Source organism: Strongylocentrotus purpuratus, unplaced genomic scaffold (genome assembly GCF_000002235.5).
Source record: "Strongylocentrotus purpuratus isolate Spur 01 unplaced genomic scaffold, Spur_5.0 spur5_scaffold_4, whole genome shotgun sequence".
Classification (NCBI taxonomy): domain Eukaryota; kingdom Metazoa; phylum Echinodermata; class Echinoidea; order Camarodonta; family Strongylocentrotidae; genus Strongylocentrotus; species Strongylocentrotus purpuratus.
The window spans coordinates 4,133,582-4,145,831 of record NW_022145610.1 but is presented as its reverse complement, the minus strand read 5'-3'; the positions used below and the strand labels follow the sequence as shown (position 1 = coordinate 4,145,831).

Sequence of the window (12,250 nt, the reverse complement as noted above, 5' to 3'; positions counted from 1 at the left end):
AAATGAAAGACAAAAAAATGCTAAAAATTAGCTCTAGAGTCATCAATTACAATTAAACTATGAATTTATCATGATTTATTGAAACATGAAAAAAAAAAAATTTTAATAATTACTTTATAAGGCACTCTCCCTGGTAGGCCCGGATTCAAAGGGACGGTTTGAAACAATGTGACAATAAACTGTTTGCAAAACATTTTACATAATTGGCTCTAGATTTAGCAATCACAGTTAAACTTTCCTTGAGTTCTTTATGCAACTTTTATTAATAGCAATCTTACCTGTGGGTCTTGTCTGCACTTTTCTTCCACACCTAAAAGGAGAGAGTCGGCAATAACGCTGCCATCCATGGTGACATAGTAGACGATCAGTCGCATTTGTGGAGCCATGTATGCTCTGATTGTTATGGCCAGGTTTGTGCCAGCTGCACTTATGCTTCTCTGAACTCCCTCCAGAACAACCTTGCCACCTGTAATGCACTACAAACAAACCTTCAAAGTTTACTTGAGTGTGTGTAGTCCTGAATAAGACTGTTGGTTATCTTTCTTAGCTTCTAAGGGGAACTATAGCGCCAGTAGGAGAGGATGGGTGGTAGAAGTGGGTCGACGTTTCAAACAGGTTGACTATCCGTCGTGAGGAGTCATGCTGTAGTGTGTAGACACCATGTGCGACATGCAACAGTGCTGGTGAATTTGGCATGTGACATTACTTTGTATTTTTTTCACATGTTATTTAATTTGCAATCAGAGAGTGATTTGCGAGATTTGCGAAAAAATACCCCCCCCCCCCCCTCCGCAAAAACACTACTTATACAGAACCACCCTACCTGAGGTTGGTCAATACATGTTCTTACTTTGGAAGACTATCAGGGTTTTTAACACGAAATTGCACTGTTTGAGGCGGACTTTGAAATTAAGTTGAGTAACAATAAAGTCTCAGTGACATGCTTGGTAAATAGTGGCTGATTGAATTTTTTAAATGTACCCACTACATGTATCTGTGTTTTGTAGGACACAAAAACGTGAATAGTAGTATTTTATAAAAAAAACAGTATGGCCATAGCCGTGTAACAGTTGTGACCTAACTGCAGTTTAAAAGTAGTATATCAACCATACGTGTAGAATGTAAGTGCATGCACTTAATAAACTTACAAGAAAGTGGAGATCTATGTCTTGATCTCCTGTTGTTCCAATCCTCTGAATCAAGAAATCAGTGCTCACATCAACCTACAAAGTGAACAAAAGACAGGTGAAAATTAGCTGATCCTACATTTGCTCTTAAGTTGAGGATAGGGGCTGCAATTCGGTATTAGGTAAGGTTTAAGTTAGGGTAAGAGTTACAAAGAGTTACAACCATACTGGAAGTGTTTAGTCCTTTAATACCATGTCATACTGTTCATGTCATACTCTTCTTAAATTTTCTGTTATGAAATTTGTTTTTATCAGTCTGTATAAAATTTGAGCAAAATATTTCATATTTCATCAAGGATGAACAAACATACATGTATACAGTTAGTGCTGAGTTTGCAATTGGGTTTTCTGTTCAACTTAGGGTAATTAAGGGATGTAATCAAATTTCTGTTAGGTGTCAGGAATGTGAGTATTTTACTCAGTTCTTGGCTAAGATAAAATACTTAGCCAACAGTTCAAGATTTTGGCTAAGTATTTTATCTTAGCCAAAAACTGAGTAAAAGGGTTGATATTCAGCTCTCATAACTTGCTGATCACGCCATCTCTTATAATGAGAAAGAATTGGGTATTGGTTAATCTGCACAGGTCTACTTTTTCTGCTATTGGTTCCCCTATAAAACAGACTAAGTATTGAGTAAGTGAGAATCCCTTTGAAGCTTATTTACGATAAACACATTTAAATTCAAAGTTTAGAAGCACAGAGTGGGTGCATGAGACCCGGTAAAAAAAATATTCTGACTTACATTCAGGTTACGATCATCTGTGTTCTGAGGTCTGATGACTAAGTAATCACGACCGTTGGCCGAGACTCCTGGACTTACTTCAAAGGAGATATCAGCTTGGTTGTTTGGATATTGCGGATCATGAGTTGCTGCCTGAGAAATGACACATGTATAAAATATTATTTACTTCCATGACCAAATCCCTTGGTTTCTACAAATATTCATTGAAAATGAGTTAAAAATTTGCAGAATGAAAATAGAAGATTATAAATAAAAGAGCATAACAATATCAACTGTCTGCCTATGGGAACTGGGTAGTCCATGTACAGTGTAAAGCTGTTATAGGAATGAGAGAACTAAGTGCTTAATAGGTTAGGAGGGACGCCAATGGAAAGCTTTGACATTACTCGGCTGACGTTTTTTTTTGTTGATGTTGGTTTTAAAGATAAAGACCAGTTATGGTCATGCAATTGCATTGTGAAAGAAACGTTGTGGAATCGATCAGAAAAGGTTGATCATCTAGTATATATTTTGTATTGGTGTGTACTGCAAGGTTCTGGAATCATCAAAATGATAAGAAATTTGGCCCAGTCTTCGTAGAGTTACAAGCACTGTACACAGAAAGATGTATACCGGTATGGGACTACGCACACTTGCGCAACGCGTGCGTTTATCTCTCACATACCAATAGATAAACTAATTTACCAAATATATCAATTAGTAGGCGGTTTCCCTGCAAATTTTTTATCATCATGTATTAGTCAAAATATATTCTTTCACATGATTGGTAATAAGAGCTTCCATTTCATTTTTTGAAATTGGGGCATTTCCAATACTGGTCTTTACCTTTAAAGAACAATATCAGGCATCATAAAGACACTAATAAATACAAAAATGAACTTGCAAATTACTGACTGAAGTTATATGTACTTGGTTGATGAAGATATGACAGTCATTGGACTAATAAACTAGAGGCCAGCGGACCTTACGCTCACCTGAGCCAATGATAGAAGGGGCCTTGCAATAAGGGACCTACCTCCCTCCCCTGTGCACCAGGAACATAGGATTTATTGGAGCATCAGGGTAATTTAGGGGTGCTGCTCCAAACTCCCCTGCAGGGGCAGGTATCCCATTCAAACAAATGTAAGTCTTCTTTACATTAAATGATTTTATCAACCAAATTTGTTTTCACTGGCTGCCTGCCGTAGCAACAAACAACAAACTCTGTTTCGTTGGCGATCAGCCATGCATGAAGTCTTTTGTCTTCTTTGTTGTAAGGGCAGACAGCCAATGGAATGAATTTGTTAAATAAAATTATGGAAATGCAAGCATTACTTTAAACAAACAGAACTTAGTTATTCCTGGCTCATTTTCCTGATTGAGGTGTCATATAAAAGGGCAGAAAATGAACTTTCTAGAAATGTGATTTTCCCTTTGAAATTCAAATACTGTTTGCCAAATGAATTTTTTGTACCCTTTCTTCAATTTTTTTTATATCACTTATGCCTGAAATATGCATCATATGAGTTGCATCAAATGAAAGAGGAGGATCTACGCTTTACAAATATGTGTCATTTATTAATTCTATTGTGATTGAAGTTATGATATAAAACAACAATAATTCTTGGTTTAGTTTCTTCTGGGACGCACTGTATAGTCATCAACTTTCTGAAGTATCATGCCTAGGTTAACAACTGTTGAAAAAGCTTGAAAAACATTTGTGGTTTACTCAATAACTTTTTATTCAGAACCTTTAAATATAAAAAGATGCGTGATTAAAAAGAGCAAGCATTTCTGCACACATTATGTTCATTTTAATTTCATGACCACATACCATTTGATGGCAGAAATTTTAAAAAGGAAAAAAAAGAAGAGCTTTAAAATCTGTAACTTGAGAACACATTCAAAGGTTTGAAATCATTGTTTTTTAATGAAAACTGGTCATTTTTTATCTTATCGATAACGTATACCAATTACATTTGAGAAAAATGTAGCAATGAGAGACAAAAATTCTTGTTGCCGATATGAAGAACAACATGTGATAGATTTAGCCCTTAAACAAAGGGTCCTGTTCTGAAAGTGTTCATTTCTTTGTCTTCTTACCACAATGTGAATGCTCGTTATACTTGATTGGACGTTAAGAACCATACTGACTCCTCCTTGATCATCAGTGTTGGATATCTCCTCTTGACCACCAGCTATATCAGGTCTCCGTAGTAGCTCCTCAGAACCATCTCCTAATGTGGCAGTTGCTATGACATTTACAGGAACATTGGGGGCCACATCTCCATTTGCAAATGTTAAATCCAGCTGCGAAGAAAGGATAAATAGTTTATTGTATAACTGTATTGTTTATTGTATACGAAAGGTCCTCGGTTCGATTCCCCCAAAAGGCCCCCAATCTTTTAGGTTGGGTGCTTCAAAATCTATATTTAATCATCTACTTCCCTTTCTAACAATTCAACCAAGATAGCTCAAACAGAGCGAACGAAAACCAGACGATTGATTAACTCTAAATCAATATTTCTTCCATTCATCGCCGAAAACATGAATATTCATAGATATATTTGCATATTCATAACAAGATGATATGAAAAGGTTGAAAGTCAGCACAAGATACTCTAGATTTTTAATGACTCTCCAATGATATGTTAATATTGTGATTCTGTTTTGATTCAATAAAACATACCAGAAAAAGTCAGCACATTTTTTTTATTTGACGTTAGTTGCAAAACAGCAGGTAATTAAAAGGCTGTATAATTAATATGGAAAAGTGAATCAATTTAAGTTGTTATCAATATAATCAGGAAGAATGTACTGGATAGTTGGTGAAATATACAACTTTTCCAAATAGGCACAAAATACCCTGATTATTGGAGGATAACCTACATGTATTTCTAGCCGTAACTGCATACATATCAATACTTTTATCACTTGAAAATACTACAAATGTTAAAGTAATCTCAAATCTACAATCCTGTGGCAAAAATTATCTCCTGAGAAAAACAGTGTTGCACATGAATAACATCTACTGTAAGTGGCACATATTTAAGGCCTGGGGGTCATTTCACGAAATCGCCATAGCTACAAGATCAACAACATCTCGCCACTGTCGCTCGCCTTGTCTGCTGAGCGTTTGCCAAGACAAGCAACAACTTCCCTGACAATAGACTTGTCACGACTAAGTCTATGGGCAACAAAAAAATGAAAACTGCAATTTATTTAAAGACTTTTTTCTTTATCTTACAGCTCTCAATTCACTGAACAGTTCTTAGGTGTTAATATAAAAGCATACAAGCACACAACTTGTTCTTATAACTTCTTAATGCCTTCAAGAGTAAACAAGATAAATGTTATTAGTCCATATTAAAGCCTACATCATTCTACCATAGTAAAGTGGTCAAAGATGGAACAGTCTGTAATTACAGACCCATGAAAATGACAACAATTCTCTTGTAAGTATTTCTCTAGATATTTTCCCTTTTCAAGCTTAAAATCCAATCACATAATTATTTGATGAATAAATGTCAAAACTGTGAGTACTAAATTATATTGTTTTCATTATTTCTTTTTAAAGAAATAATGTAAATAGAAATTAAATAGAAATAAACATAATCTACTTGTGAACAGTTTGAGTGAAATTAAGCCTTGTAACCTCTTTTGGTAATTAAGGAAAAAAAATGATGGATCATAATGAAGATTTGTTTTTTAGACGATAGTATCGAAATCGTGAATTTGTCCCTTATCATCTTTTTGTGAAATGGGTTGTCCGCTTCCTGACATCTCTAGGTTGCGGACAAAGATATGAATGTCATGGAGTTGGTTTTGTGAAACGACCTCCTGTATTCTAATGTCCTTTGGCAAGACATTAATCTACATTTGTCACTCTCTACCCAGGTGTGAAATGGGTGCGGGTAGAAAGGAATTCCTTGAATGCTGTGAGCACTGAAATTGGTAGCCTAGTAGAGCCAGAGAAATATTGGAGCGCATTGAGCACCTTTGGTGGTGGATATATTATATGTACACTATACAAATATTCAATAATGTTATTATTATTATTCTGCTAAAATTTAAACAAAGGAAGTTAGACTGAGGTCTCAGTTTTACCTAATGTATTGTGATCTGAGACCCAGCAAAAGGTTGAACCGAAGTAATAGAATACAGAACAATGGATTTTAATCTTTAGTGAGTTTCTTCTTATCTCACCTTTACTTGCAGATTGAGTCCAGCCTTGAAGTGCTGCACAGTTCGCTTTGTACTGAATTTGTATGGTGAGTCAACGAAGATTGCCTTCGTGTTGATGCTTGCTTCGCTGAACTGAGTCGCTGATTCATGTACAATTGCATTTGCATGGAAGTGGCGACCTCTGAACCGAACAAACCAGTCTTCACCAAAATCAGTACTGAGATCATCCAAAGTAACTTCAGCCCTTCCACTATCACCAAGCTGATAGAAAAATGAATAAAAGTGTTGTAGTCGAGTGGTTTAAGCAGCTTGACTTGAAATTCAAAGGTCGTGGTTCGATCCCTGACACAGCATTTATGTCCTTTGGCAAGGCATTAATCTTCTTTGCCACACTCAACCCAGGTGAATGGGTACCTGGCAGGAATTAATTCCTTGAAATGCTGGAGCGCTGTAATGGCACATCAAATAGAATTTCTAGATAAACGGCGCTATAGAAATGCCTATTATTATGTTATTATTGATATACATTTGCCACACTCCACCCAGGTGAAGTAAATGGGGACCGGTAGGAAGTAATTCCTTGAATGCTGTGAGCACCGGCATCAGTAGCTTAGCAGAGCCGGGGTAATATTGGAGCGTTTTGAGCACCCTGTAGGTTGGATATGTGCGCTATATAAATATCCAATATTTTTTTATTAATATTATTATTAATAGAATGTGATGATATTGGTCATATCAGATGGAACGGTTCTTAAAAAGAGGCCCATTGACCAGACATGACCTGAGAGGCGACTTGATGCACTAACAAAAGTCAAATTTGTTGTATCATTCATTTTAATGCTACATGTATAGATAGATTTTTTGCTTGTCTAAAATTTGTTGGACTTTGCCCACCCCCACTCCTGGGGGGTGTTTCACAAAGATCCTAAGTTGAACTTATCTCTAAGTTGGACTTAACAATTATGGAAAGCCGTTAGCATCTTTGAATTTTTTTTGTAAAAGTTATTTTAAAAGGCATAGAATGTTGATTCAAATCATTCATATTTTTTTATTATCAAGGAGATTACATGTTCTTGATGTGAAATTTTTGAAAAGTCTAAAATACTTGAATTTTTGCTTTTATATATATTTAATTTTAAGGCTACAAATGGCTCTCCATAATATTTAAGTCCAACTTAGAGTTAAGTTTGACTTGGGATCTTTGTGAAACACCCCCCTGATGTGAAAATCCTGGATCCACCACTGCTATCACAAGGCTCTCTCCCTTCTCCCCCTTGTAGATCATTAACCTTGTGATAGAAGTAACAAGAGAACACTGAGGAGATCACTATGGTGTGAAACTGACCCACAACAAACAAGACACATGGGACTGCATCTTCTATGCTTCCGCCCTAAATTCAGTAAAGTGCGTCCCAAAAAAACTATACACTGTTGAAATGGCTGCCAAATAAACAATATATGATTCTTGGGGGAAAGTTTTATATGTATGGAAAGCTCATAAACTCAACTTTCATATGACACTAAAAAGCCCGAAAATAATTCATGCTCGGGTGAGCACTGCTCACTTTTGTAAAGGGTATGCAAATTAGGTTGTGCAGGAATTAGCCTTCCAATTTGTGAGAGGTAAATCCTTTGGAGCTTACAAAATTGAGGCTGATATGATACATTCATAATTTGCTGAGTGAATTTCATGGTTTATTAAACCAAACTTTTGTGCATGAGTGAACATGAATTGCATTTTTTATTGTAGCATTGTAACTTTTCCTGTTAGACTCAGTGGTGTTTTCATGGGAGTCAGGATGGGGTGATGGTACATGTTGTACTTTCCATGTTACAAACTGTTATTTTTTACATCTGTGACTTTGAATAAAAACCTTCACCCCATATTTCAATTATTGTAAGATTAGTTGAACATCTCATTGATTTACTCAATACCCAAGTAGGGATTATATAAATTGAATATTCATATACGGTTTGTTGAAAAAGGGAATGTCCAAGATGTCGGCTACTTATTCTTCAGGTAAATGGTAACTGAAATGTGGGGTGAAGATTTTTATTCAAAGTCAAAGAAGTAAAAAATAACAGTTTGTAACATGGAAATTACAACAAGTACCATCATCCCATCGTGACTCCCATGAACACACCATTGAGTCTACCAGGAAAAGTTACAATGCTACAATAAAAAATTCAATTCCTGTTCACTTATGATGCATACAAGTTTGGTTTAATAAACCATGAAATTCACTCAGCAAATCATGAATGTATCATATCACCCTCAATTTTGTAAGCTACAAAGGATTTACCTCTCACAAAATGGAAGCTAATTCCTGCGCAACCTAATTTTCATACCCTTTACAAAAGTGAGCAGTGCTCGCCCAAGCATGAATTATTTTCGACTTTTTGGTGTCGTATGAAAGTTGAGTTTATGAGCTTTCCATACATATAAAACTTTCCCCCCAGAATCATGTATTTTTAATGCGGCAGCCATTTCAACAGTGTATAGTTTTTATGGGGGGACGCACGGTATAGGAAATGGATGAAATTATTGGTGACTTTCCACGATGAAAACAAAAAACATATACCTGTACTTAACATCAACCAACAGCTATCCCCAAACTGTGATTTTATCATCTTCCTATGGTAATACTTACACTAAGTTTGAAACTAATACCTCAAGAAGATCTTAACTTTGTGATAACAAGGCTGATATCTAGAATTTCATAAATTGGCCTCTGTGACCTTTAACTTTGAGGTAGTTACTCCAAAATCTTGTCTTCCTATGGTGATACATACAACCGATAAGTTTGAAGTTCACATCTCAAGTGGTTCTTGAGATATCGTGATAACGAGAAAGCGGGACGGACATCTCAATCCACACTTACCAGCCCTTGCTTAGTTCCCAGCTCTTGAACAGTCCCATTATCCACGACGCCATACTTGAAGGTATAGCGGCCAATCACAGGCTTGCCAAATACGTACCTGCAGAGACAGTGTACCAACAAATGATAATGGTGATTTAAAGCCATCCAGCGGTATAAAAATGTATCAGGACAATTACCCCCTGGACAATCACTCCCTGGAAAATTACCCCCCCCCCCCCCGAGGAGAATAACCACCCACCCCTGAAAATACCCCCTAAGAAGATTACCACCCCCCCCCCAAAAAAAAAAAAAAAAAAAAAAAAAGTAGAGGGTAAAAGCACATTTGTGATAATTTTTCACAAGGGGGGGGGGGGGTGGGGTAATCATCCCCCAGGGATGGTGGTCCTCGGGAGATAATTTTCCCGGGGGCTTTTTTCCTTGGGGGTAATTGGCCTGCTGGTAATTGGCCGGGAGTAGATTGCCCATGGGGTTATTGTCCTAGAACCGTATACAAATGATGCGCAAGTATGAGTGGGTCGGAAGGTGTTATATACACAAGGGAACTTTGGGCATGGTGTAAATACAAGAGGCGTAGCCAAGAGTGTTTTACATCAGCCCAAAGTTACTGTTACCTGCACGATTCCACCGCCCCACAAAATAAACATGTGCATCATCTAATTTATAGAATTGGCATAAAAACTAAAAAGATGTATCGCCCAATTCAAACAAGAAAATATACCAGACGCATGAAACTGATTTCAATACCAGAAGCATGAATTTTTTACCGGTCGCATGAAAGTAGTCACTGCTGCATTAAGAAATGGATGAAGGTCATTGACATTCAAAGGACTGAATCGCCATTTAGTCGCCAGTATTACACTGTCTTCATAAAATTATTAAATAAAACAATAATATACTGATTTGAACTGGTCTGTAAAACAAGGCAGCATTTTTAATGAAACTGTCATAAGTACAAGTTCGCTGACAACCCTTTGAAACATGGTAATATATTCAACAAGTGTTCTAATAGGATGTTGGTGAAATTATGACAGTTTCCTGAAATGATTCCCTGATTTCCTTACTCAGCAATTATTGTTGAGACCACTGAATCAGCTCCGGCTAGAATGTATTTAGGCGTTTCGATGCTCACTGAAAATGTCGGTAGAACTAAAGTGGAGAATTAAAATACATATCAAATTACCGTTATTAGAATCATGAGTACACATTTACCCATGTGTGCAAAAGCAGTAGAGGATAAAAAATGTTAAAAAATAATCATTATTAAAAAAATACTAATAATAACAAAACATAATAATAACTAGGAATAAAATAAGAAAATAAATGAAGACTAGGCTGAAAAGAAAACTCAGCATTGTACCTACACTTATTATTTGGGGTTGACGTTTATATAGCCGTTTGATCCACAACCAGTTCGTCTTCTACCCAATTGGTCTATTTCCAAATGGTCAACAGACTCCCAGCCTGTATACTATCCACATGGTCTAATCATCATTTGTCAAAATATCATTTGGTCTTCTGACCATTTAGGCAAAAAATAACTTTTGATCTAATGTCCATTTGGTCTAATCTCCAATAAGTATGCTACCCATTTGGTATATCGTTCATTTAGTCTAATTTCCAGTCGGTCTAATTCCCAGTTTGTTTAATGCCCATTTTGTCTCCTATCAATATGGTCTAATAGTCATTTAATCATAAATTATGATAACATCAATGATTATTAGACCTTTGGATGGTAAACAAAATGGACATTATAAATTAGACCATGTGCATAGTAGATGGGCTGGGTGAAGACCGTATGGGAATAGACTAATTGGGAATTGGACGAACTGGTTGTAGACGAAACAGCAATTCACCATGTTTCTTTGAGGATCCTAAACTTTCAAGCTAACCAACATATTTTGATGTTCCCTTTTTTAAGCGGCTCATCACGGATGGATTCTGAAATAAGTCGCTTCAGGCTGTAGCCTAAATTTCCTTTTTGAATAGAAATTTACGTAAATTATCACAGAAACACAGCAAGATTTTTGTCAGAAAAGTACAATATCATATAGTCAACATACATGTAATTTGTTTTGCTGGTATACACACTACACATATAACTTTACACAGAGATATAATATGCAAATAAACAATGTCTACATTTTGAGAAAGTACAGTATAACTCACCATACTCCTTGACCACAAATGTCACGCTTGACTTGACAAGGAACTAAAAATAGGATTGAATATGAAAATTAAGATGAGAAATAATAGTGATTTCAAACAATAGATTCCCTTTACAGTATACCAATCACCTAACAAAAATTGTAAACAGTAAGAATTTACAAAATCGACTTCCTCAAAAAGATCTACCTATAGCTTTCTACAGCCAACAGATAAGGACAATGAAGAAAATAAAGAATAACACAAAACCATGCTCATGTAATCCAAGTCGGACTTGTACTTGGGTTACGTGCCGTCCATATTGTATGCGAGCTCTAACGCTTGCTTACAGGTGGGTCAAGTAGTCTACTCATTAGTTTTAGTGTTTTAATTGAGAATGTTTCTAAAATTGCAAAATTCTCTTTTTTTTGGAGGACAAAAAAAGGAAATAATATGTCCTCTTATCCCGTGTGCCCCCTCCTGTGCCCCCCCCCCCCAGAATAAAATCCTGGAACCGCCACTGTCCGGATATGGTCCCAGATTGTCATCGAGGCCAACACCATCAACACCTTTGTGTCAAGGATCTCGAGACAGCTAGAGCCCAACCAGTAACAATTAATGTTTATTTATTTATATACTCTCAACAAAATATGCCACTTAATTCAACAAGAAAACAAATTACTGTATATGTGCAATGCCGATGTCCTTTAAAAGTGACGGAATAATTCAGCTTGATTGCGGTCCCTTATCAAAAACATGCAAATGCAGAAAGAAGAAGCCGACATATTTTTCGACTTGATGTCTTTACTTATAAGATGATAAAAAAATCATATGTTTGCATGTACATGTACTAATTAGTCAAAATCTAATCATCATGAACATCATCATTTCATCATCATCATCATCATCTTGAATCGTATATGATAAATACAAGTACAAGGTACGATAATACGCCAACGGCGGACTGTACTATTAGTACTATACACTGGAAGAAGAAGAAGAAGAAATAGTAATAGTTAATATAATTAGACCAAAAGCTTCAGTCTCTCTAATTTACTCTAATCGTCGGTTGTTCCACTGAGACTACGTTTAGCTCCACTAGACCTCCGATTATGGGGAATGTCAACAAATG

General features: G+C 36.2%; 1 protein-coding gene across 1 annotated transcript in view; it reads right to left on the bottom strand.

Annotated features, from left to right (window-relative positions):
* The window catches only part of c3 (complement component C3), a 91,547-nt gene that overhangs the window by 68,523 nt on the left and 10,774 nt on the right, over positions 1 to 12,250 (bottom strand). Inside the window, 9 exon segments of the mRNA NM_214521.1 lie at positions 279 to 476; positions 1,149 to 1,223; positions 1,931 to 2,062; positions 4,013 to 4,219; positions 6,116 to 6,355; positions 8,977 to 9,073; positions 10,038 to 10,122; positions 11,143 to 11,166; positions 11,169 to 11,185. Of these exon segments, the coding sequence (NP_999686.1) occupies positions 279 to 476; positions 1,149 to 1,223; positions 1,931 to 2,062; positions 4,013 to 4,219; positions 6,116 to 6,355; positions 8,977 to 9,073; positions 10,038 to 10,122; positions 11,143 to 11,166; positions 11,169 to 11,185 (1,075 nt within the window).